A 26,390-nucleotide genomic window follows, 5' to 3' on the forward strand; every position below is an offset into this window, starting at 1 on the left:
TAATTCAGGTTTATAAATATAAAATCGGTTTACTTGCAGAAAGAAATTCGATTATTGAAATTTTTTGTATAGATTTCGACATTCGAGTTCGATAAACATTTTTACAAGTCCCAGTACAATGAACAAAAAAAAAAGAGGAATAGAGCTTAGGTCCATTCTCTGGAAAGCTTGTATTATAGAAGCTTATCGATGAGATCATGTGAAAAAATGACCGAAGTCTGAATTAATATCGAAGGGTGGAGCCTCGTTGGTGTTCCTCGTGGGTTGAATTATGCTAGCCTTCGAATCGCCATCTGGTGGTGATGCGCTATCATCGTCGCATGAATCCTGTTTTTCCATTTTTATAATTTTATAGTCGTTGGTATCGATAACTCTAGAGGCAGGAAAATGTTCCCCATCGTCTGCGCTGACCTGTGTGGCGTTACTGTCGTTCGACATAAAATGCCCGTTAAAATGAACATGAGGTCGAACGAACTCGCGGTAGAAAAATCGTATGATTCGCTCTTCGCGAGTAAGACTGCTAATATCACCTTCGATTCTATTAATTGTGCTGCCACCGATTAAGTCATAGGCTTCGTAAATTTTGTCAATGGGTATGGCCACATGCTCAGGTGGCAATGATGCTTCCGCTTCCGGCATTTCCATCTGTTCCCATTCATCGTGTGGAACTTCTGATTCATCTGGGAGCGACATGTTTAAGGGTTGAGAATAGGTTTTTTGTACTACACACGTGGAAGAGTAGTCTACGGCGTTAACGTTGAAGGGGTGCAGTCCACAAGCACGAAACCCATTTTGAATGGCGCTTGTGTGGATTCCTCGTTTCAAAGTTTTGTCCAGAAGCGGAAACATATACGGCAACGTAAGTGCTTCACCTGGATGTTCCAAATGCCACTCATCTGTGACGTTTTGCCATTTACTTCTAAGTAGCTCAACAACGCCGATATTTGCCGGCTGCATAAGCAGTGATGTGTTGGATACAATATACAGAGATACAAGTACAATTCCTAATGATTGGCAAAGATCGTCCACTTCGACCGCTTTGTGCAAAGCGTGTGCATTGACAAAGTAAACGATTGGAAATTTAACGCCTTGTTTTACCAAGAACGGATGAAGTACTTTAAGAATGTACTGACGGAAACTATTTGGATTCATCCATCCGTGTCTGCTCACGTCTAGTCCCCAACCGAAAGGAATATCTTTCGTCAGCTCAGTGCGGCTACGTTGTTCGGGAAGAACGACATTGGGTGGAACGGCAACACCAGATGCGCAGAAAGAAAACATAATCGCTATGTTTTCAACGTCTGCGGTTCGCTCGATTTCTTGAGTCTTTGAGGAACAAGACCGTGGGCAAATTTCCTTAGTTTCCGGTGGAAAACTGAACGACAATTCGTCGCCAATGAAAACTCTCGTTGGATCTTCCAGTAAGTCGCGCATACCATTCTTGGTAAGCCAGCTTTCCACTGACTGGAACCATCCTCGGATATGTCCTTCACTCGCTGCTAATACTGGATCGAACGCCTTCATAAGGCAATGACAGTCGGGGTTTCTTCGCATGAATAATTCAACCCATTTTCGACCTAAATTAATATGAGTTCTACAGTTATCCAGTGCTAATAGGATAGCGATTTAACATTTATTACCTGGTCGGTTATTCTTGAACCATTTCTCTCTGTCTGGATTCGACGACAGAAATTCGGAAACCTTAGACAGCACATTTTCACGCGAAACAGGAAAGCCTCGCTCTTTCATTCCGATCATCCAGCTGACTATTTCCTGCTCTTCAGCGGTCGAGAGCACAGTCGACGGCCCCGGTCTGGTTGACTGCTTCCAACGATTGCTCATCCGGTAGCGGATGGTAGACATTGGAATGCCGAATGCTTTGCTGGCCCCATACGCGGACATTTTGCCTGTTTTGATGTTCTGGATGCATGTTTTAATGGTTTCCTCGGAGTATAGCTTAGCCTGCGATCGCTTGCCGGACGACGACTTGTCCATTCTGTGGGTTCAAGAAAAGCCTTTTTTACGTTATAACAGAATAATTTGGGACACATGATTTTAACATACCTTGGAAGTTTTAACGGCGCGAATCAAGCCGCAACTACGAGATATTCTCGGAAAATTCTTAGAACAAATGAAACGGCCCTGTGTAAACAGATGCACCAATGTAGATTATTGTGCATCTGCACTTTCGTAAAGATTTTTCTGTCATATTCGTCGGTGAGTGTTTCGGGTCTCAGGTAGCCTAGTCAGTTAAGGCACGGAATAACCAAGGCGGGTTCGATTTCTGGCCCGGGCTGGAAAACATATTTCGGATTGGAAATTTTCCCGACTTCCTTGGGCATAGAGTAATCACACTGTATTGGTAGAATAGAAGCGCATAGAAAGCGTTTAATTAATAACTGTGGAAGTGCTTCAAGAACCAGTAGCTTGAGAGCAGGCAAAAAGCTCGCGTATAAGAACACAAAAGCCAGGAAGAAATAAGAAGAAACGTTGTTTGAGTTCTTGTTTTGAGGGTTGTGAGCTCCTTCTCTCATGCGGATGCACTCTTGCACAAGTGCATCGGAGTGCCTGCGGTGAGCTCCAGTGCAGTGTCACTTTTGACAGAACAACATAAAAAATTTGGAATCTCGATTTTGTAGAAGTAGAAAGTTTTGATCTGCGGAAAATTCATCCTGGAAAGGTATCCTTCGGAACCTTAATCCCACCATGGATCTGAGCAAAATCTGCCGCATGTGTTCATCCGAAGTCGGCCCACTCAAGTCGATATTCTACGATTACAACGAACTGCGGCTGGCGGAAATTATTACCGATGTCCTACGACTGGAGATTAGATTCGCGGACGGTCTGCCGTCCAATATCTGCGATCCGTGCGTAGGCATTCTGACCAAAATGAGGCATCTGATCGAGCAGTTCCGTGCAAATGAGCGAGCGCTGAGGCAGAGGATCTTCGGAGGTGGAATCCCTGCGAATTGTAACTACAACAAGGCGTCGTTCGATATTGATGCAGCAATGTAAACCAAAGCTACGCAATCCTCTAGGTTTGAATTGTTATGAAACATTCAATCTTTTCAGCAAATCGGAGCTGGTATTCAACGAAGTTGGAACGATAGAAAGAATCGCAACATGCGTAACATCCCCCCAAGATGACGGTCCGCTATCGTTTGCGGCTTTGCTAAAACAAGGATCATTTGAACAAAAAGAATCAAGCTCTGACGATGACACTGACTGCGAAGGGACCGCATCTGAAGGAGTTACATCGGCAACTATAGGACAAGGCCAGTTGAGTCGCCCGTTCCTGCACGATCCTAATCGACCCAAGCTGAACGATTACAAATGTTACATATGCAAGAGCGAATCCATGGGTTCGGCTAAGGCACTGCTGGATCATTTATCAGTTCACTCGGGCTTGGTGCCACAAACCTGCCCCGAATGTGTGACGGAAATGATTGTACTGAGGGATGTTCGGTCGTTGAACGTTCACAGGAAAATGCATGCCCAACCGATCAAGTGTGACTACTGCGACCGACGGTACGGTGACTTCTATGCACGCGATGAGCACGTAAAGGTACACCATCTGGGCCAGGGTGCTCCGTGTCCTTCCATTTGCCAGCAGTGCAATAAAGTGTGCAATTCAGCAGCGGCGCTGAAAAGTCACATGCGGAATCATAAGCTGGATGTGAGGTAAGGTTCCAGATTCAAGCAATGTTTGAATTTTCTGTTGGATAACGATCCTACTTTATCATTTAGATGTGACCATTGCGGTAAGGTCTTCCATAAAATGCATAAACTGCGCGAGCACGTGACGCGTGTGCACCAACACGCAGAAATTCATCTGTGCAACATTTGCAACAAAGTCCTACACTCGCTGGATAGTTACAATGCCCACCTTAAAATGCACAATGAGGAGAAAAACTACGGTTGCGATCTGTGTCCGCTGAAATTTTACACCGCAGCAAATCTAAGAACCCACAAAAGAGTCCACCAGAAAAATGTCAACTACAAGCCGAAAAAGAACTGGACCAGTCACTATACCGTTTCCTACACCCCAGACGGTGTCAAGCATTTTACGTGCAATTTGTGCGGAAAGACCGCCACCGGGATCATTAACACGATCATCAGCCACGTGAGACTTCATTTCAAGGAAGTACAGTGTGATCAGTGCGATTTGAAGTTTACATTTATAAACCAGCTGAAGGCTCACTATGTGGTGCACACGCGGGAACGAAACTTCAAGTGCAACTACTGCGAGAAGGACTTTATGTATGATTCGCATATGCGGCACCACATCAAACAGGCACACCCAGCGGAAAGGGAGGCCGAAAGGGCCGTGGCTGCTAACCGCAAGAAGGCAATAGCACAGGCAAACGATCGAAATGCTTCTTAGATGATAATATGGTTTAAGAAAATCCTATGGGATGTCGTCCATAAATTACGTAATGCTTCGATGGTTGTGGCAGTCCATGGCTTATATAAAACAGAATTATGTAGTCGATTTTGATAATCTATGCCGTAACCTTAATTTCCTTAAGAACCCGTTTTCCATCTGCCAACCTGTAAGCCATCTCTATCCAGTGCTTCTATGAAGTGGGCCTGCTCGGCCCAAGAAAGCATCAGTCTTCAACTGGGAAAATAAATTGCGTGCTTTTCAACACTCATCACCAAATTGTTGCAGTATAGGTATGCAACACCAAGCGAACCGTCATGCACAACGAATGTGTGCCCTCCAGGAAGAATCGCTTCTGTTCAGAACTGATTGGAAAGGAATTAAACATTGCAGGACCATGTGTTTATAGACGTTCTCCAAAATTTTGCGTTACGTGATTTATACACGATTTCTGTGGTCATCTACCTACTTGATATCGGAAAGGTTTGTTTGAACAATAGAGCTACCTAATGACTTAACTGTACGTCAACGAGTCAGCTATTTTATGAAAGAAATTGCCACATGAGTAGACTCATTCTAAGGTGAAGCTAATCCGATCTGTCACTCTCTCATGTACCTACTTAAACTGAGCATCCCCCAATGGTAAATAGGACCGTCGTCGAACCAACTTAAATTGCTGTCGACTGCTTTAAATTCATAGTTGAGGCTCCGCTACCATGAGCTTTTGTGTCTTCTTCTGCTGCGATGTACTACCAAATTCCCGTCTTGCGCTTGCTTACAGATTTTGATAGATTTAAAAAGTTTAGAAATCCAAAAAAAACCTCTCAAATCGCGAATTAGGCGGAGATAAACGGGTTTGGAAGACCCAAACATCTCTCAATCGCGATTAAGGGCCTTATTTACGGCAATAAATTGGTTTAAAGAATTGGAATTGCGACTCGTTGACGCCATATTGCTTTTTATTTGCATACCTGAAAATCACTTAAATCACGTTTCGTGGAAATTTTAAAGTTGCAAACACACTCATTCGGTTTACGTGAATATTATACGGTCGATTTTACCAACAATTTGAGTGAGCATGAAGTGTATTGCAGGTCAAAGTTACTAACGTCACGTAACATTTGAAGTTTTCCAAATACTAATCAGTTACGTGATGTTTCACGTAAATCGGACGTGAAGATTTTTCAGAGTGAATAAAATTAACTTTACCAATTCCAGAAAAAATCATTCTATTTTATTTTCCTCATCTTACACAAATGCATCTTCCTCGGCATCTTCTTCATAGAAGAGATATTCATCCTCCTTGATCTCTTCCTTTGGCTCCAAATCCAATAACCCCTCGCTCATTATGACTTCTTCAATAATCTCCTCAAACGCATCGCCATCTCGGTCATCACCCAGTTCTTCCCATTGAGTGTCCTGTTCTTCCTCAGTCTCGTCAAGCTTCTCCGGCAGCTCGATTTCATGCAGCCGAGGTCTTTGCAAACCCTGGTGTCGACTGTGGACATGCTTGTTCAGAGCGTTGGCGGTGGTGAATTTCTTCGGACAATACGTGCACCTCTTCAGCAGTGACTCGTTGTGCAGTCGTTTGTGCCGAGTGAATGTGGCTTTCGAGCTGAGCACTGTACCGCAGTCCTGACAGGTGTAGGTTATTTTGTCATGAGCTATCATTACGTGTTGCTTCAGATCCGCCTGTTGGTTGTTGGGAAATGGCAATTAGTTAACTGAACAAATCATATTAAAACAAAAACAAAATCTGCCCAAACCTTAGTGTAATACTGCTTATCACATTGATCACATGGCCAATCCTTTTGCTTCAGGTGGAACTTCATGTGTGTCTCCAGGGCTGCATTGCTTCGTTCCATCTTACCGCAAAAGCTGCACATGTACTGGCCAACCGTCCTGATTGGTTCGCCGCTGCCAAGATCACGTGTCAAAGTTCTAGATTTGTCCTGGTTGGTACTCTTGTGGCTGGGCAGATGGTACCGTAACTCACCGGCAGTTCGGAAAGTATGCGTACATATAGGACAAGCCAAGATCTTGTTAGATTTCAGCATTTGCAATTCCTTCGGAGCCTCATCTACAACGTCGCCGCCGCTACTGATCTTCTCTTTGTCGTGCATCTTCATCAGATGGTATCGATAGCCCGGTAAAGTGTTCAGCACTTTATCGCACAGCTCGCAGACAAACGGTCCACGCCGTTTAGAAAGTTTGCTACCGACCAGCGGACACGTGTGACGATGTTTCGTCAGATGAGTTCGATGCTGAAACACTTCCCGACAGTCTAGGCATTCCCAGTTTTTTATCAACGTGCGAGATTTTCTTCCTCCAGATTTGAGTTTAGCAATCAGCCTATCAATGTATCGATCCATACGACAATTTTTCATCTCCTCCGTATCATCGTCTTCCCCATCGGATAGCTTTGCTTCATTGTCTTCCTCTCCGTCCGACTTACCTTCGCTGGGATCTGAGATGTCCCCTAGATCGTCTTGAGGTGGTTCGGGTATAGCAATTTGGGTTTGCTCACTCAGCTGTTCCAACAATCTTTGCTGTCCTTCGTGACACTTTTGAAGGAAATCTAGGATTGTGCAGACTTCATGGTAACAGTTTGGACATATCGCTTCTGCTGCCTCCAATCCTTCGCAATCCATGAGGCAGACGTTTATCAAAGCATCCGCCTTGTGATCGCTTCGTAGGTCTTTGAAGCTGTAGTTATTGTCCTTCTCGTGTTTAATGCCACACATACGACAGAACATGTCTGCCACTATGGATACTACTTCCGAGATAGTATCCTTAATGTTCCCTTCGCTGATGAACACCTCTTCAACGTTCGGTGGTTCGTGTTCATTTTTTGGATTCAGTTCTTCGTTCACTGTCGGCATCAAATGATCATCGCCAAAGTCGTCGTTCCTATCTAGCATCGCGTCTGTATCTCCCCGTTTCCAGCCATCGAGAAAGCGAGTAGGAACGGCACCTCTCTGCAGCTTGCACCGCCCGGAGAGCTTTTCGTGAATCTCACTGGGATTGAAGTGCTTCTCACAGACGCACGCATATCGGGGTGGCCGGAAGCCTTGCTCCCGTGAACATGCTATGTTCCAGGCTATTATCAGGTCAGGGTCCCGAGGGTACGAGAACATGGCCACACCTCGTTCATAATAGTCCTTGTGCGTACGACATCCGGAAATGAAACAGCCGCGAGGCATCTCTGCGGGAGCTGCAAGAAGAACAAAGTTTGATTCAATCTTTTTTTTGTTTTCATATTACTCTAACTATCGATAATACTGATAGGATGCAGAAATTGATCTTTAGCAACAATAGCAATAGGGGTCAACCTACTACGAGCAGGTTTCATCGAAATCTCGATAACGAAGTTTCTCAGAAAATAAAAACTCTATTAAATATAAAAGCAAATTTCATGCTAGGCTCATAAATATCCATAAATAAAGTAAGGATTTCTCGAGGGGTTAGAAACTTGACTCGAGAAAGAGAAAACACATGTCATATATAAATACATACGGCATATGTAGTTATGATCCGCGATTTGCGCTATGGGATCTTGCTTCGGCGGTCTGACTTGGTCAGTTAACTTCTTCGATGGAACAGCGTTTGTTTTCAGATACATTGACGACGCTGAAATAGCACGTAACGAGACATTATTGTTACATTCACTTCAAAGTCCAATATTCAAATACCTTTGAAAAAATCCTTTTCCGCAAAGTGACGGGGACAAACGAACAGCTTTGCGGTATTCACGTGCTCTTCCAGCCCGAAGACTTCCTTCCATTTTCGCACGAGGACCGGCTTACGTGGAAAACGTGCCAAACCCTTGCGACTTCGTGCCGAGCAGTCTTTAACACAGCACAGCCCATTGTAGTAGAAAAGAATTTTCTGAAGGCAATAGGCGGGAATGCGGAGGCTGGGTACTGCGTTGGCATTGAGTTTAACCCGTTCGACTGTAAAGATAAAGGATTTTTTTTTTCGTTTTATCTGCCGTTCCCAAATTTAAGGAATAAAGAGCTGCGCCTTTCCGACTCACATTTGATAAAATCACAGTCCCGGAAGTGTTCTTCGCATATTTTCTCTGTTCGCTTTCCGGACAAATTGACGATATTGCTCCATTTAGTGTACACCTTATTGGCCGTTGGAGGGACAGTGAAAAACGAAATCGCTTGCTTCGGGTATCCGCAGCGATTTTGACAGGGCGGGATAATGCACTTTTGCAAGGAGGTGATACCAGCGAATGATTTCTTCGGTTTCATCTTCTCTAGGGGCAGTAGATAATTATCATAAATCAATATTGATGGTGGAATATGAAACAAATAATAGCAATTTATTATGTTTATTGTTGTTTTAGATTAACTTCCGTACGAGGTATATGGAAGTATGCATTATGAGCATGAGCATAAGCATGATTGACCGCCTGAGGATGCAACTCCGTTACTGCCAGATCAACTGTAATTACACAGAGAACCAATAGACGTTGCTTGGGACTAGCAGTAAATACCAGCGCCGGCCACGTCCGAATGCTGGTCGAGAAAGGAATGGGTAGGAATATGTTGACGTAATACTCGCTTTAATGAAACCCGAGAACACCTCTGCACTTTCAAGGGGGGGGGGGGGCTTGCAGCAGGTTTCTTTTTGTAAACGATATGCTGAATTGGTGTCCTAACGATTCTATTTTGCGAAGGAGCTTGGGTTTGAACCCACGGTCTCCTGCTCAGTAAGCAAAATCGGCGACCGAGCTCCCCATATCACAAAACTACTACGATCAAGTTACCGTTTAACTTATTGCTACTAGGTTTTGATCCCGACGACGACGACAACAACTGCTCTTGAAAAAAGGATTTTACATGGATTTCCGATCAACACGTCTTTTCTAAAACTCAAATATTACCTCTTTCAGATACTCGTCCCTTCAATTGAATTTGATGCCGATTTAAATTATAACTCTATAATATAAAGGAGCTTGGGGTTGAACCCACAAGCAAAATCGATCGACACAAGGCCACCGAGCTCCTCATTTCGCAAAAATAAAAACGACTAGATTTCGACTTGCTGCTACTAGATTTCGATCCCGGCGGTGACCTCACTGACGACAATAACAACTACTCTTGCGAAGGATTTGTTATAGATTTCCCATCAACACGTCTTTCCTAAAACTCGAATATTATTGCTTTTAAGTACTCGTTCCTTCAACCGAATTTCTCATATTAAGAAACAAATCCGATTTAGCGTTAATGTTAGCGTCAGCGTGTGACACTCTGAAAGCGAGATTGGCAGATTTTATGTGTCATACACCAACTTTACCTCCTCTACTTGCATTTTACATATACAAATTATTATTATAATACCTCATGCTTTCATAATTTCGAAAAGTAGTATTTTAGTAATGAATAAGTTCAGCCTGGTGCCTTGCGCTTCGGTCAGAGAGCGTATAGAGCGTCGTTGTGCCAATTTGGTCGTGGCACATTTCGGGTATGAGAGAGTAATTGCAGTTAGATCAAAAGTGCCTGAGAAAATTACAAGTACTTTCGCAGATTACCCGAAGTTGCGATAGTGAAGGTATGGTCGCAGACAAGCAGACATAACACCAACCGGTGGAAACTAACGATTTTAAATTGGCTCACTACTTGACTAGCCTATTGGTTCCAAGCAAATCGATTAACGTACCCCATTCTAGTCAAAATTCTAGTACTACACAATGTTTGTTCGAGGGGTGAATCGATTAGCTTGGAACCGAAGATAGTAAAAGAGCTGAGCCAAAAAGTTGAGCACGTTAAAACTCTCTTAAAACGTTAATCGAAATCGTTTTTAACAGTCAATTTAAATATTTCTTAGTTGGTAGTACCAACAATCAATACGAAACTAACGATTTTAAATTGGCTCACTACTTGACTAGCCTATTGGTCCCAAGAAAATTGACTATGTTTCGAGGGGTGAATCGATTAGCTTGGGACCGAAGATAGTACCAGAGCTGAGCCCAAAAGTTGAGCTCGTTTCTTCGGGACCTTCTTGTCTTAGAGTTACCTCTAAGTTACCGCCACTTGTGGTGCACATAATCAATTCCCTAGCGTTTGACGTTTACACACTACAACCAAGGTTGCAAATACTCATTTCAGCTAAAACAATGTTTTTTTTTAATTATGAAATAATTAGATGCTATGAACATATTTTGTATAGGTAAGATACAAGAAGATGTTGCAAAGAATGTGTTTGACATATCAAACCTGTTTATTTCACTTCATGAGAGTCACAAGCAGCGATTTTTCACACACTCACTCACTCACTCAGCGATCAGCAAATCGCTGATTGTGACTAGCAGAAAGCAAAATTTACAGGTTTTATGTTTCAAACGCAACCTTCAAAGTGTAACCTCTTCTTGTAAGTTACAAGAACATGTCAGCATACCATCTTTTGGTTTTATTATTCCGAAAAACATTATTTTAGCTAAAATGAGTATTTGCAACCTTGACTACAACCGTCTATTGCCCATCGAAGTATATACGACAGATGGCGGTAGGGTTTACAATGATAAATGTTCAATATAGCTTGTATATTCTTACTTTGCTTGAGTGTGGTTGGTTAGTTGGGGAATCTGATGAAACTGTCACTTCCTTTCGTATTTCTTTCATTCTCTTTTCGCAAACGGGAGCGCTCAGTGGACCAGCGACTTTGGACGTGAGCCTCGTCCCAGATCACCATGGCAATTCAATGACAGATGGTGGACATGAAACCGACAAAAAAAAAAGCGGAATCATATTAGAACCAACCAAGGACGATCTACGAAAGGAAACTGCCGGTGAAGCACGGAATGAAATACGAACCGTTAGAGAAAAAGTACAAGAGATTCCAAAAGAATCAATTAACGACGATGGAAGAGCAGAATATGGTGAGAGCTTTCCAATTATAAAAAAAAAATAAATATCAAAATTATACTAAATACATGCCAGGTTTCATAAAAAAAATTTCGAACCTGGAAGTGTATATATAACCAATATCCATTTGATAACGGTGATGCATACATGCGGGGCTTATTGTGAGTGAAAGTAACCTCGGAATGGGCGTGAGTCTCCAGATATTCTGAAATGGGTTGCTGGATCTGCAATAGAGCTATCACCTTCTAACTCCCGGACTAAAGCTGTCTACAATGACCATACATGAGATATTGTAGAGAGAGTTCTTCCAAAATAGCACTGCCGGCCAGTGGGGGTTCGAGGGAATACACACACAATGAATATGTTCAGCCCTGGTGGCTACCACAGTATTTTACATTTGATCGTCCATATACAGTAGCGCCAAAAGCATGCTGTGGTGGGTTCATCTAAATCACCGCTGCCCAACGTGCGGCTCGCGTCCGGACTTTTTCTCTGGATCTCAGCAATAGCATCATTCTAGTCTAATTTTATTCATCATTATAAATTTCAGCCCAACATGAATGAGAAAGAAACAAAATGCAGCTTGAAACATGTTCATCGAAAATAGATACACGTGCAACCATTTGAAAAAGCAAGTTTTGAAAGGTTGGGCAGGCCTGATCTAAATTGATCAATTGCAATATTGCATTTCAATAGGGTGCATTCACCACCAGAGGGCGAGCCGCCTTCAACCGTATGGGCTGGTGAATAACCAACCTGCGTATGGTAAAATTCACTGTTAATTAAAACCAAGAGCTTAGCTAGGTTTCGAGTTAGGGAGGGGCAAAAAAAAATAAGCATGGAAAATTTGGCCGAATGCCATTTCACCGAACGCCATTTCCTCGAAGCCTTAGTTTTGCTGAGTCTAGGGGGGCAGTTGCCATACACACATAAACATAAAAGCCACCACACATACTATTAATTTGACTCATAAATTTCATGTGTACTTCTAATTGGATTCTGTGCGACATCTGTGGGATTTGATGACGGAAAGTAGTACCGTTAAAGTGACTATAATAAAAAAAATGCAAAGACCAAGATTTTGAATCCTAAGAAAATCATCACTTATGATGCCAATTTCAGCGAAAAATTCGAATGATTTCCAATCAACTGGTTATAAGCCCCATCATGTATTTAGATGCAATATCAAATGTATAGGTACTTTTAACTTTTATGATAAAACATTAAAAAAAGTTCTTTTTGTAGGTAACCGAAAGAGTTGAGTTGGGGTAAAATGAGCATCCCTTCGGGGTAGTTTGAACACCTTAGTAAACGATCGGTAAACATATGTAACTGAAAAAATTCTTTAAGCACAGATAGCTAATCCATCAATCATTATGGTGAAAGGTTAGGATGAGGAGTTCACCATTCCTACACTGAGGAAATATTATATAAACTTCTAAGGGCCAGTGCAGTATGATATTGATTCTCAACGTTGTCCCTCGCGTTGTCCTTCCGTGCGGTCAAGCTGGCTCTACATCTCTTCTTTTCCAGCATAAACTCGAACCATAACTTTACCTTACCGAAAATTGTTAAAAATTGTTTATAATCCCTGCTAAACTTTAACTGAAATGGTTATGGAACTTTACATGAACGTTTATGTGATAAAGTTTTAACCTTATGTATTATGGTTCTTTGGATGTGAACCTTACAAATAATGGGTTGTTAAGAACCATTACCATTCAAAATAGTTGTTTTCTCCATACATTTTTGGAGAGAGGACTGTAGTAGAATCTTTTTACTTATGGTTTGAGAACTCTAATATTATTATGGTTATAGTAGCCAGTAAGGTTCATTAATGGGTTTGTATTATCGGTCAACTTTACGTGGAATATATCGCGAATTGGTAATCAGTAATTTACAGGCAACCAATTCGAGATATATTCAAAAAATAAAGTTGATCGATGTTACAAAACCATCTATAAACCTTACCGACTACCATAACCATTACCATTGAAGTTCTCAAATCATGAATAAAATGGTTCCAATATAATACCTTTCTCAAATATGTATGTAATTTTTTTTAGAATTGTAATGGCTCTTAACAACCCATTCTTTGTAAGGTTCACTTCCAAAAAACCTTAATACATAAGGCTAAAACTTTATCACACAAATATTCATGTAAAGTTCCATAACCATTTCAGTTAAAAATTAGCAGGGATTATAAACAATTTTTAACCATTGTTGGTAAGGTCACGTAATGGTTCGCATTTATGAGGGTTCATGTGCTTTTCGCTTTTGTGGGTTTCGCGAACCCCAGGTTGAAAATCGATGCAGTATGAGATCGCAACCAAATGAGCTCAAATTTTGGGAGAATGATCAGGACCTAACATTATGGAACCAAGTCATACAAGCGTTCATACGAAAAATGTGGCAATATCTCCCCATTTTTATATGGCGGAACTGCCCCACTATTCCCTAACTTTTTAAACTGCTGTTAGATCGTGTCTGCGAGATTAATGCGATTTCTGTTTTGGACGATGAATCATTTATAAGGAATACATTTTAAATAAACTATGAACATATTTGCTTACCTGATTATTACGCGTAAATTATAGTTAAACTAATAACCAATATAACTAATGAACAACAATCGATTTCTGAAGAGATCACAACTTGCAAAAAATATCTTTAGTTTATTTACCAACAAACGAATGATGTTTGAGCAAGCAGCAAGCTTCAAAAGAGAGATTCGGTGAGTTCCCGAGTGAGTTCCATTTAAAAGTATCGAAATTCATCGCTTCTTATTTGAACATCCCTCAACGCTTGACAGCAGACGAGATTGTGTCAAAACATCTGGTCGCTCCGCGCTCGCTTTTAGCTCATTTTTGTGTGTGCAAAAAGTTCCCCTCTGAACGAGACACGAATCGAAGAAAATATGGCCAGCCGTGAAGCCGTTCGCCGGGCCGTACAGAATGTCCGGCCGATTCTGTCCGTAGATCGGGAGGAAGCCCGGAAACGTGTGCTCAATCTGTACAAGGCCTGGTACCGCCAGGTTCCCTACATTGGTAAGTGGTTCTCATTGCAAGTGTGTTATGTCATAGCACGGGTCGTCGGTATAGGTTGGAAGCTGTTGTATAGCCGTGGGTAAATGAGTTTTGTTTGTTTTCAGTGATGGACTACGATATTCCCAAATCGGTGGAACAGTGCCGCGATAAACTTCGGGAGGAATTCCTCAAGCACAAGAATGTGACGGACATTCGGGTGATCGATATGCTTGTGATTAAGGTAAGTGTTCCTACTATGATTTAAACATATTTATTATTTGAAGTTGGCAATTGTTTTAATAATTTAATAACATTAAAAAAAAATCCACTTGCATTAACGTGATAGACTTATTTGAGTAGATCTAGGAATGGCTCATAGAGCGTTTCAAAATTGTCATGATTAAAAATCGCGACAGAAAATGCACTGAGGGAACTGACCATACACTACTCGTAGGGCCAAATGGAGCTGAAGGAGTCTGTTTCGATCTGGAAGCAGAAGGGACACATCATGCGCTACTGGAAGGAAAGCGAGGAGCCCAAGCCAACCGATTTCCTGTCGAAATTTTTGTCGGGAAATAACTGAACGACCTGCAGGCAGAACACGGGCTAAAAAGAATGAGGGTTTTAATGCTATGCGTTGTAAGTAGTTGGAATAAAGAATACGGCGAATCGTAATGACTTTGTTATTTATTGTGTCAGTCGTTATACGCACAGGCATCTCACGGTTCATCAGTTATGCACATAACGGCAGTAGAGAAAATGGGGAAAATTGTGAATCGCTAAGAGCATCTGCGTACACGCTGAAAAATGAATTTTTGTTTCAGGGCCTAATGTATTTTGTTATTGATTCAAACATATTGTATCATTATTTTAACAAAACATATTTTTGAATCACCATTTTTAGAATCAACAAACAGAATATTGACTCTACAACCGGTTTGTTGATTCAAAAATATTTTTCTATGAATTAACCGAATAATATATTTGAATCAATACCACAAATATATTAGGCCCTGAGCCAAAAATATATCCATTTGAATTTAAAAATCATTTATCTGCGTGTAGAATACATTATTTAGAATAGCCGAAAGAAAATATAGTCCATCCTGATAGCAAAAACGTCTATATTTTCAAACTGCGATTTAAAATGGTAACATAGCATTATTTACACACTTTTATGCTGTAATAGCAAATTTGCGTTTGATCCGGGTTGGAACCAAACTTTTTGTCAGATCGAACTTTCGACCTGAGGTAGGTTACAAAAGCAAATGATCAAACTAACGTTTGCCTGAAAATAAGCTAACCCTATCTTGATACCATATCTGCAATTATACGCATAACTGTCCCATGTTGAATGCAATCCTTATGGGCCATGGGACCCAGTTAAAATAAGGAATTATATAGCACCTTAAACGACAAACGCGGCAGGGAATGTTTTTGGTGCCGAATTATTAATGAAAAAGGTAGCCTAAAGAGGATCGATCAAATTAAATGACAGGTAGTTGTAGAAATGCATTAGAATGAAATCGAAAGGCTTTTTGCTATAAAAACTATTTTTGCTAAAACTGACAAGCGTCGATTGTCAATTGGCAATTAATCGCTGACTGCAACACTGCAATCGATAGCCATGGAGACGACTTCCACACCTGGAACCCATCAACACGTGGGTCGCAATCAACGGCTTTACTTCCCTTCCAAAGGAAGACGTGACCAGAGATTTTTTCGTCTCAGAAAAATCTCAACGGCATATTTTGGGATTGAACCCTACTTCATCGACTTTCGCTTCCGTTAATTCCTCTACGTTTTCAGAATTTATTTCCTTTAATTATGATGTTACATTTGTTATTACATTTCAAGTGGTTAGGGCTAGTTGCTGTTCATCTTTGACATTTATTTCTTTATATATCAATTGACAATATTTTTTCACGTTAGTGTCGGTTAAGAGATTGTGTGAAATTGATTGAAAAATAACTACCAAAAAGTTTCCTATCATGTTTTTCGTATGCCAGATAAGCTTCTTTATCGAGCTGCGTTGAAAAAAGCCGGAAATGTCTTTCATTGGTTTTAAATCGGCGAAGATAATCGATCAATGCTACGTAGCACCTTATGCATTGTTTGGCTTGATTTCTCGATGCATTTGCTGTTGCTTTTGCTAGCAAATACAACCTTGTAATGCACTATACTGAAAAAAATCTTAAAAATTCGTTCACGAAACTGTACACCCCTATTCTGTATTTCGTTTCAAACGAAATTCTCACACAAAAAAAAATTTTTTTTGTATGAGAATTTCGCTCGAAACGAAATACAGAATAGGGGTGGTAGTAATTCAAAAAGAAAGTCGATAAAGATGATTCTGTATACGCTAGAAGTTGCTTATATATATTTTCATCAAATATTATTTATAAAAAAGTCACACTACAGCTTGCGCATGTATTTTCGTTTCAGATATGAATCCACTGAAAGCTTTGCCACAATTTCCTCCACTAGGTGGCAGTGAATAGCCGATAGTGCGTCTTGACTAAGCAGCTTCCGCGTGCGATGCGAAACAAGACAACGAAGAATATGAAAACCGCAACCAAAACAAAAAGGACAAAACAAACTTTCTTGAACTTATTTGGTTCTGCATTAAAATCGTGAATCGTTCTGTGATCAGGTTGTAGCCTACAACTTGTAGGTATTTTTCTTGTGAATTTGAGATGCCAAATTGCCAAACATCAGCCATGGCATTCGAGCATCGGAAGAGGAAAACATTGATCCGGTTTGTCCTTGGTATAAACAAGATTGTGGAAGGAAGTGGGTGATGTGTAATGAACGACCATTTACTGGAACCGGAATCGGAACCAGAACCGTTGAAATGATGTTGCGAATCCTGAAAAGGTTAGTTACTGTGGAATCGTATTGGGTTATTTTGTAATATAAAATATCAGTTGATAACATAACTTTCTTTTAGATTGCAACTCGGGCTGTTTAGCGGTTTCCATTAGTTGAGAGTCAGGTGAGTGAATACATGCCTACATTTAAACCGAAAGACTTGGTGTTCACGTTCCGTAGATAAGTTTAAATTACATGAAAGTACCTATGAACGTGAGTCTTTATCTGTTACTGTACCTCAAACATAAAGCTAAGTTCATTGCGAAACAAGCTTCAAAACACCAATATATGTCTCTAATAAGAGATTGATCAATTATTTTTTTGTATTTAGTATTGGAAATATTGTGTTTAAACTTGTTTTAAATAATGTTGGCATTTACATATGATTTTAGGCGATTTCTTTATTTTTCAACTAATAATCTTCTTCAGGTGCTACGCTATTACTAGCTTAACATTCAATTAACTTAAGTAATCTGTAAAGAAAAATGTTCATTATTCTTGAATCTAACGATGTACTGCAATACATCCAGCAACCATGTAAAATTTCAAAGATAAACATTAATGTTCAATTGGATCGTATTTAGACACTTGGACCTGGACTATTTCTATGGGGATAACGCCTAAAGGTATGCAACGGTTCATATAGAACAGCTGCTGCGTATATTTTACTCCCATGGTTGACCGTTTTAATACAATAAATAAAATAATTGATATCGTGAGTACAAAAGGTTACGTTCAATAATCTATCAAAACGAGTGCAGGATTCTTCTTGCTAAAAAGTTGCATTCTAAGATGCATTTAGCCATATGCTATGGGTGTGCAACAATAGAATTTCAATGCAAATGAAGTGTGCAACAATTGGGGTTTGAGACACATTCAAAAGATTTATTATGAGGATAGTTTTACCGAATATAGATTTCAAATGAGCTCTGGCAATGTTTCATGAATCGCAATCGTAGATTTCTTGAAGATATAGGTAGCCAAATTCATCTGATGTACATCAAATGGACAGCTACTCACCGTCTTGCAACAATTTGCTGATTGAAAGCAGTTGCATGTGTCGAACCGTATCGTAACCTATCCAGCAGATTACGTTGAATCCTGTGAAGAAAGGTTTCCGCTGTGCAGTTGAAGTCGAAAAATGCATAGAGTTCTTTGAAAAGTGCAGACATGAACCGTATTGGATCATGTAATTCGTAATTAGCTGCTCTGGGTCCGAAAGGCAGGAAACTCCTCGATCGTAGAACTCGTCCAGGTGCATAGATTTCGAATTGACCAAAAATCCCGGGAGAGTGGATTTCACTTATCAGTACTTTTGCTGTAAAAACTATCTGGTTAATCTTTCTCCTACGTTCAAGAGTTTCAATAACCAGAAGTTGGCAAAGATCTTCGTAGGATTGAATCATTCCAAGGAAGGTGTCGAAGAGCGTAACGAACGATTTTCCCTTGAACAGACAGGACCGAGCTATCCAAATTGTTTCATACGGACACCATACTACTACACCAAATTCCAAGATCGATCGCACTAGAGAACAATATAGCGCTATCAGGCAGGTAGAATCCCGAAACTCATCAGAGATCGAATCCGAGTTGCCTGTTAGATCCTACGATATCCGTGTAATGTAGCTTAAATGTCAAAAGCAGAATCAAGGGTAATTCCTAGATCACGAACGTTGTCTGCACGCTGCAGAGGATGGTTATCGATCGTATAATTGAATGGAATAGGATTTAGCTTGCGATGGAAAGTGATGATATTGCATTTTTGAACACTCAACGTGAAAAAATTCTAGAGCACCAGTCTTCGAAACTATGCTGCAACCGAAAGCAATCGTCTGCATAGAATGACCGGCAACCAGTTGGGAGTATCTAAGCAATTTCGTTAATGAATATAGCAGCGATCCCAAATTGCTGCCTTGATGAACGCCTGAGTTGTTTGGAAAATATTCTGATTTATCAGATCCGATTTTTACACAAAGCTCTCGATTGCAATCGATTGGTAAGATACGATTCAAACCAACGAGTGAGTCCTTGATAGGTACCCGAGCTTCTCGAGTTCGGCAAGTAGAATGGCATGATCAACCCGGTCGAAAGCAACCATGAGATCCGTATATACGACGTCCACCTGTGGCATAGGGAAATGAAAGGAGGAAGGTTTGTTGAGACCGAACGTCTTCATTATTGGTGATTTTAATGCAAAACACCGCTCATGGAATAATGCTCAAAGCAATTCCAATGGTAATATTCTGTTTGATGATTGTTCTGCAGGTTGCACTATTCAATATCCAAATAGCCCAACGTATTTTTCTTCAGCAAGAAATCCCTAACTATTGATTTGGTCTTAACTGATTCATGTCAACTTTGTAGACAATTGGTTACCCATGCTGACTTCGGTTCTGATCACCTTCCAGTTCTAATCCCAACAGCTCTACTTTCAATTACCATAGAGCTGATTGGGAGCAATATCGAACATTTATGGAATATAGCTTTGATCCAAACATACCTTTGCAAACCAAAGAAGAAATTAAGAGCATACTTGAATCTCTGACTATTTCTATAGTTGAAGCAAGAGCTGCCTCAGTACCAAAATGCGAGGTTAAATTCGATTCAATTATAATAGACGACGATCTTAAGCTCTTGATCCGTCTTAAAAATATCCGTAGGAGACAATATCAAAGAACACGCAATCCTGCCATGAAAGTTATCTGGCGGGATTTGCAAAAACAAATTAAAAATCGATTCTCTGCCCTGAGGAACAACACTTTTGAAAATAATGTTTATACATTAGACCCAAGTTCCAAACCCTTTTGGAAACTCATACAAATTTTGAAAAAAAAACCTCAAAAGCCTATTCCAGTGCTTAAATAATGTTGGTAAAATATTGATCACAAATTCGGAAAAATCTCAGAAACTTGCTAAGCATTTCGAGAGTTCCCATAATTTCAGTTTGGGTCTTACTAGTCCTATTGAGAATCAGGTTGCTCGGGATTATCTGAATATTTTTTCTCGGGAAAGTATTTTTGATGATTCCTGGGGGATTGATTTGGACGAAGTAAGATCTATAACTAAAAAGTTTCATAATATAAAATCTCGAGGTGATGATGGAATTTTCTATATCCTCATCAAAAAACTCCTAGAAAGTACCTTCCTTGTCTTTGACATACTTTCCTGATAAATGGAAAAATGCAAAAGTTGTTCCAATTTTGAAGCCGGATAAAAATCCAGCTGAAGCTTCTAGCTACCGTCCAATAAGTTTGCTGCATTCAATAAGTAAACTTTTTGAAAAGATAATTTTAAATAGAATGGTGCTTCACATCAATACGAACTCAATTTTTGCAGATTTTTTTTTTAATTCTTTATTTAAGAGATTTTTAGCCTTAGGCTAGTTCATCTCTAAATTTTTGCAGATGAGCAGTTTGGATTTCGCCATGGGCATTCAACTACTCATCAACTCTTAAGAGTTACCAATTTAGTTCGTTCAAACAAATCTGAAGGCCACCCAACTGGAGTTGCTCTTCTAGACATAGAAAAAGCATTCGACAGTGTTTGGCATGAAGGTTTGATTGCTAAATTGAAAAAGTTTAATTTTCCACTTTATATTATGAAATTAGTTCAAAATTATTTAACTGACAGAACTCTGCAGGTAAATTATCAAAATTTCAAATCTGATCGACTACCTATTAGAGGAGGAGTTCCTCGGGGTAGCATTCTTGGGCCTATATTGTATATTATTCTCACTTCGGACCTCCCTGATTTGCCTCAGGGTTGCCACAAATCTTTGTTCGCTGATGACACAGGCAGAAAATAAACTTCATTATCTCTCCAGATAAAAAAAATGTCTGGATCTTTGCACAGAATTTAAGAAGACCTTGGATACATAATTCTAAAAAGATTTTAGAGAAAATTCTAGGAATAATTCCAACGTATTTCGGAGAAAAATTCCAATGTACTTTTGGATTTTAATTTAATTATCAACTCAAGTAAATTGTGGGAAAATTTAAATGGTAGTTGTAAGAAGACATCCATGTGCATTTTCAGTAAGTTAAGAGTTGATTTTTGTTGTTGTTCTGAGGATAATTCCATGACGATTGTGAAAAGGATCCGTTACTAATGAGTATTCCCAAAAAGTTCTGAGAAGAATTTCCAGATAGTTTTGATGACAATTTCAAGGAAATTTTCAAGGTACATATTAAAGTTAGAGGATAGTTAGAAATTACTCTAGAGCAAATTCCAAGGTAATTCTGAAAATAATTTCAAGCGAATTTTAAGCTGAATGCCATGAGAATCGAGGAAACAATTTAAAAAAAAAATCAGAATATTTTTAATGGAAATCCGGGATAATTCCAACAGCATTTCGAGAATAATACAGAAAAGTCAGCAGAATGTTTGGGCCTTTATGACGAGAATTGAATTACAATTACACGAAGAGTTCAATCTAACTTTAAATATAACCACTGCTTCCATCCGGTTGCCACCTCTTCTACGCAGATGGTACAAAAATCTACAATATTCGGATCTGCAGAATATCTATATAGGGGAAATGGATGAAATGTCAGCCTAATTGCCTCTAATTTGGGCCCATACATACAGGGTGTCCATCCAACCGGGAAAACCGGGAAATACGGGAAAAAACCGGAAATTCAGATTTACCGGGAAAAAACCGGGAAAAATGCGGGAAAACCCAAATTGCACCGGGAAAGATCATACACACTTAGATTTTTTTACAGGAATCAGTATTTTTTACTGGGTTTTTAAATTACTGAAAAACTCGGTTAAAATTCAAATGACCATTATTCGTAAAGATTCGATAAAATCGACAAATTTTATTTTTCATCATTAAACGGGGTTAACAGAAGTAAGTCTGTAAATTTTCGTAACACATTTTCGCATTTTTGAATTTTTCACAGATTTTTTAAATTTGACCGAACAGTTCTGCAATTCAAAAACTCGGTAAAAATTACTGACTGGATAAGTGTGTTTATACTCATCCAAAGTAACAATTCTGATTTTATATTAGTCTTGTAGGCCATAATTTGGTCTTGAAGAATCCTTTAAACCTTTAAACTTGTAACGGTACTTGGAATCAATCAACTTTATAGCACATTCTTCATTATATTCTCTTGCTTACAACTTTCATATAATTCTTTTCTCTCACTCGCAATCTGTTCACGCCCGGATCAAGCGGTGATTTTGTTGTTGTTCCTACTACGATAGCTAAATTTATAGAATTTCATATGGTGTCATTGCTTGAATTCTTATGCTACAGTTTTCCGAGTGAAGTAGTTCTAGTATAAAGGCTGAGCGAGACATATCCTGAATCCGAAGCTACTTCAAGATAGAGAAGCAGATTCATGCCGTCTCAAACTCCTTGCAAACTCTCATCATGGTTGGCATGCACATGTTCGACACCGGACATAGAGATACAAGATTAGGACATCTTTGAATACCGAGGTTAGTTTGTAAAACATAAAGATCTGAATCCATACCTCTCACTCCAAAATCATGAGATCAAATCTCACCCGGATAAAGCACGAATGATCCGAGAGTGTGAAAATTACTATTAATAAAAAATACTTTCCTTGAAATTTTGCTAAGCATTCTCAAATCATCCTCTTGGAATCCTGTTAGGATTATTTTAAGATTATTTCAAAAATCATCATTGGAATTTTCTTGCATTTCCCTTCTCAATTCCAATCCCCAATTTAGAATAACATATTTTGACCGTACTACATATTACATACTGTATTCTTTAGGCTATTGACCCTAAGCGAAATAATAATCTATGCTTCAAGTAAGGATTTGGGTTTTATCATGCGATAAAACTTGTGATGGTACTTGGGGTATTTTACCATATTTAACTGTTTCGATTAAACTGGGAAAACTAGGTTGAACAACTGGAAAAAAAACCGAAAAAACAGGCTTTTAAATTCTTAAATATAATGGCAAGAGTGCATTTGTTTTAAGTCCGTTATCTTCAAGAAAATTAGGATATACAATTCCATTGTCTATGATCTCGAGATATCACAAATTTTCTGAAGTTTCGAAAAAAATAAACTCTGGTTCCGACATCTTGAAAGTTTTCCAAGTCTAATATGTTGAAAAAAGGGATAGGAAACTTTCCAAGCGCTAGAGATTTTTTCAAAGACATGAATTTCGATAAATCCGGAAGCATGAATTCCGAAGGCCGGAAGCATTAGTATCGGCAAACATCGAAAAATCATGTAGGGGAAATGGCTCTAATGTTGACCTATGGATCTAAGATTGCGCCCATCGCTAATAATCTGCTATTTATCAATTGTATCTAGATGAACGCGTCATTGGGACGGTAGTAAAGGATATTTTTTGTCGCTATTGAAAATTTAGTCGATTGCTGAATTTATGTAAGGGGCCAAATTAGGGGCATTTAGGCCGACATTACATACATTCTCCTAGTAGAATCTTCTTTTTTTCAGAAGTTCTTTCCCAAGCCCATCAAATTGTATTCTCTACAAGTCCGGAATCAGCAAATTACCAATCCCAGATTTTAGATAAATTCTATTTTTAAAATCATGAAATATTTTCTATATTTTAGAAACATTAAATTTTTCTCGGACTTTGAACTTACATTCTAACATATCGTAAGTTATTCTACGCTTTCTTAATTTGTTTGAATTGAAGATCGCGGATTACTAAGTACCAGCATCAAACAAAAAAAATCCAATATCTCTACAATGTATACCAGAATCTTACAACTTTTTTGAAGATCGAGATTTTTCGAGAAAATTTTCCTCGTTCCAGAATAATGATAATTATTGATACGATCCAGAACACTTGCCTAGGTTCCAAAGATATGATTTCTTTCTATGTTTGACGTTTTACAGAAGTCTCTATATTCGAGATCTTTAAAATTGATTGTATTAAAATTGAAGAATTAGGAACTCAAGCTAATATTGAATCCTGAGCAAGGCCGGGCACACTCAGCTAGTGATGCTCAAGAAATCTGATGAGTCAAGCATCGAAAAATGTAACATAATTTCGTATCGTCGAAAAAACGGATCAATCATCTTTGACTATGTCCTTTTTTGACGTTGTCTTGCTCGTGTACAGCACATAAAGGTCCTCGGTGTTATCCTGGATTGCGGACTCACATTCAAAATCCACTACAATGATATTATTGCCCTAGCTAACCATCAATTGGGCTCGAGTTCCATGGCCCGCTATGTTTCAGGTCAGTTTACTGCCCACTTGTGCGGTCTTTCTTAGAGTCAATTTCTGTTGTATGGTGTCCTTTCCATGCCAGCTGGATCGCTAGAATTGAATCCGTTCACCGGAAGTTTGTAAGATATGCTCTTCGTTTTCTCAGCTTGGCGTGACTCAAGGAACCTGCCACAGTACGAGGAGTGTTGCTGTTTCCTGAGCATCGAAAAATTAGAGGTGAGACGGACGGTCGTTCAAGCTATGTTCGCTGGAAAGCTGCTTCTAGGTGACAGCGACCGTTCAACATTGCTGGCACAGCTTAATCTGTACACCCCCGAGAGACCTCTTCGCGACTTTCTGTTTTTAGAACCACGGAGCAGAAATTATGCACTATATGAGCCAATTCGATCAATAAGCCGGAAGTTCAACAACTTCTTCGGTGTGTTTGACTTCAATTCATCAGCTGAAGTGTTTTGGCATCGGCTACTTCAAGACCAACAATTGAAATGGCCTTAACTCCATTTTGTAAACAAACCTTGTAAGGCCATTTTCTCGCGAACCGAAGTCCGCAAAGGCAAACCAACATAAAGAACAGGTAGGGGAAATTTTCCTCTACCCGATTGTGGTTTAGGTTTGCGAATGAAGGTTTCGGTTCGCGAGAAAATGGCCTTTCAAGGTTTGTTTACAAAATGGAGTTAAGGCCATTTCAATTGTTGGTCTTGACTTGGCCTCTTTCGTACCGTTGGCCGTAACTAATTAGTTTATGTTTTATTCATTTAATAATTCAATTATTAATAAACAACTACACATACAAATACAAATAATTATAAAAGGAATCATCATTAAAAAATCTAAATAAATCTATGATTATTTTCATGATTTTTTTTGGGAATATTCTGCATTGAATTTCTGGAATGTTATAAAGGAAATTTCAAGGGAAATGCTTTTATAGAAAATTCATGAGAACATCGCAAAGAAATCCTGTGAAGAGTTATATACGTATATTCTACAAAGTAGTATAAATTTCTATTCAATATGATGCACATAAATCGAGCGTCATATATCTAGGGTGGCCACTAGAGTGATGCAAAATTTGAAATTTTCGGTCCACAATACTTAACCGATTCCAAATCGGATCCTGACTAACCTCTCAAAATTTTAACCCATTTGGTGAGAAACTGAGATGGCACAAACCATTTGAAGTTTGTATGGGAATTACTATGGTAAAACCAAGATTTTTGTTCATGTCTATCTAATAATTCACCATATCGGTCTGCTTCAAAAACTTTCAACTTAACTTGTAGGAAATTTTCCCAGCTACAACTTTGCTGAAGACTACTTTTTGATTAAATGCAAGGATCGAAAGTTATTAATGGTTCAATGCACTGATGTCTTATGATCATGCTCAATCAACTGCTCAGCAGGCAACATTGGTGTTTCTGGGGCGTTGAATAGGACACACAAATTATGGCTACTATGTCACATTGCAAAATACAGTGTTGCCTACAGAGCAGCTGCTTGATCATGTCATAAGTTTACCAATCTCTTAAATAATTAATAACTATTTCCTGTCTCGTTTTACATAGAAACGAATTTTCTATAAGAATAGCTATCGAGCTGTTTTGCAGCTCAATATGGAAAAAGACTAGAAGGCAATGAACAAAAAGTTGAGATTTCCCATAGTAATTTACATGTAAACTTCAAATGGCTTGTGTGAAGTCTGTTTCTAACCAAATGAGTTGTAACTTTTGGAGGTTAATCACGACCCGATTTGAAACCATTTAAGCACTGTGGAGCGAAAAAGTCAAATTTTGCATCAGTCTAGTGGCCACCCAGGTTCTGCAGAATTGCCGCAAATACAACGAGTTCACACATCATTTGTTCATCGATTTCAAATCCGAGCACGAGTACGGATTTCCGGATAAACTGACGCGATTGGTCAAGGCGACAATGGATCGAGTTATGTGCGTTGTTCGAGTATCGGGAACACTCTCGAGTCCCTTTGAATCTCGAAGGGGGCTACGGCAAGGTGATGGACTTTCGTGTCTGCTATTCAACATC

At 39.4% G+C, this 26,390-nt stretch overlaps 5 protein-coding genes across 6 annotated transcripts in view; 2 read left to right on the plus strand and 3 right to left on the minus strand.

Annotated features, from left to right (window-relative positions):
- The window catches only part of mtSSB (mitochondrial single stranded DNA-binding protein), a 363,002-nt gene that overhangs the window by 36,764 nt on the left and 299,848 nt on the right, over positions 1 to 26,390 (minus strand). The gene's annotated exons all lie outside the window — the stretch shown is intronic.
- LOC135712097 (uncharacterized) lies at positions 41 to 2,349 on the minus strand. Of its 2 annotated transcripts, none has more exons than XM_065235073.1 (3): positions 2,065 to 2,349; positions 1,641 to 1,996; positions 41 to 1,577 (listed from the first exon to the last, which is right to left on the minus strand). In XM_065235073.1, the coding sequence occupies exons 2-3, from the start codon at positions 1,993 to 1,995 to the stop codon at positions 196 to 198; spliced, it is 1,737 nt and encodes a 578-aa protein (XP_065091145.1). In that variant the 5' UTR covers position 1,996; positions 2,065 to 2,349; the 3' UTR covers positions 41 to 195. The 2 variants fall into 2 exon arrangements, with proteins under 2 accessions (XP_065091145.1, XP_065091146.1); XM_065235074.1 differs by having other exon boundaries at positions 1,641 to 2,015.
- On the plus strand, positions 2,597 to 4,894 carry LOC135712098 (zinc finger protein 665-like). The gene is made up of 3 exons (XM_065235075.1): positions 2,597 to 3,011; positions 3,073 to 3,681; positions 3,748 to 4,894. The coding sequence occupies exons 1-3, from the start codon at positions 2,707 to 2,709 to the stop codon at positions 4,382 to 4,384; spliced, it is 1,551 nt and encodes a 516-aa protein (XP_065091147.1). The 5' UTR covers positions 2,597 to 2,706; the 3' UTR covers positions 4,385 to 4,894.
- On the minus strand, positions 5,633 to 13,912 carry LOC135712072 (uncharacterized). Its single transcript, XM_065235056.1, has 6 exons — positions 13,833 to 13,912; positions 8,421 to 8,648; positions 8,077 to 8,337; positions 7,901 to 8,014; positions 6,151 to 7,598; positions 5,633 to 6,076 (listed from the first exon to the last, which is right to left on the minus strand). The coding sequence occupies exons 2-6, from the start codon at positions 8,641 to 8,643 to the stop codon at positions 5,633 to 5,635; spliced, it is 2,490 nt and encodes an 829-aa protein (XP_065091128.1). The 5' UTR covers positions 8,644 to 8,648; positions 13,833 to 13,912.
- On the plus strand, positions 14,078 to 14,944 carry ND-B14 (NADH dehydrogenase (ubiquinone) B14 subunit). The gene is made up of 3 exons (XM_065235076.1): positions 14,078 to 14,306; positions 14,411 to 14,526; positions 14,740 to 14,944. The coding sequence occupies exons 1-3, from the start codon at positions 14,177 to 14,179 to the stop codon at positions 14,866 to 14,868; spliced, it is 375 nt and encodes a 124-aa protein (XP_065091148.1). The 5' UTR covers positions 14,078 to 14,176; the 3' UTR covers positions 14,869 to 14,944.

This window comes from Ochlerotatus camptorhynchus, unplaced genomic scaffold (assembly GCF_037179485.1).
Source record: "Ochlerotatus camptorhynchus isolate MF236.1 unplaced genomic scaffold, CSIRO-AGI_Acam_v1.1 ptg000457l, whole genome shotgun sequence".
Classification (NCBI taxonomy): Eukaryota; Metazoa; Arthropoda; class Insecta; order Diptera; family Culicidae; genus Ochlerotatus; species Ochlerotatus camptorhynchus.

Bases quoted from the DNA above. Each gene is read 5' to 3' on its own strand.
- LOC135712097 (XM_065235073.1), bottom strand. From the start codon at position 1,995: ATGGACAAGTCGTCGTCCGGCAAGCGATCGCAGGCTAAGCTATACTCC. The intron at 1,578-1,640 runs GTAATAAATGTT...ATATTAATTTAG, and splicing joins GTTCAAGAATAACCGACCAG to GTCGAAAATGGGTTGAATTA.
- LOC135712098 (XM_065235075.1), top strand. From the start codon at position 2,707: ATGGATCTGAGCAAAATCTGCCGCATGTGTTCATCCGAAGTCGGCCCA. The intron at 3,012-3,072 runs GTAAACCAAAGC...CAATCTTTTCAG, and splicing joins TTCGATATTGATGCAGCAAT to CAAATCGGAGCTGGTATTCA. The intron at 3,682-3,747 runs GTAAGGTTCCAG...TTTATCATTTAG, and splicing joins AATCATAAGCTGGATGTGAG to ATGTGACCATTGCGGTAAGG.
- LOC135712072 (XM_065235056.1), bottom strand. From the start codon at position 8,643: ATGAAACCGAAGAAATCATTCGCTGGTATCACCTCCTTGCAAAAGTGC. The intron at 7,599-7,900 runs GTATGTATTTAT...TTCTTCTTGCAG, and splicing joins GGATCATAACTACATATGCC to CTCCCGCAGAGATGCCTCGC. The intron at 6,077-6,150 runs GTTTGGGCAGAT...AACAACCAACAG, and splicing joins ATAAGCAGTATTACACTAAG to GCGGATCTGAAGCAACACGT.
- ND-B14 (XM_065235076.1), top strand. From the start codon at position 14,177: ATGGCCAGCCGTGAAGCCGTTCGCCGGGCCGTACAGAATGTCCGGCCG. The intron at 14,307-14,410 runs GTAAGTGGTTCT...GTTTGTTTTCAG, and splicing joins CCGCCAGGTTCCCTACATTG to TGATGGACTACGATATTCCC. The intron at 14,527-14,739 runs GTAAGTGTTCCT...CACTACTCGTAG, and splicing joins TCGATATGCTTGTGATTAAG to GGCCAAATGGAGCTGAAGGA.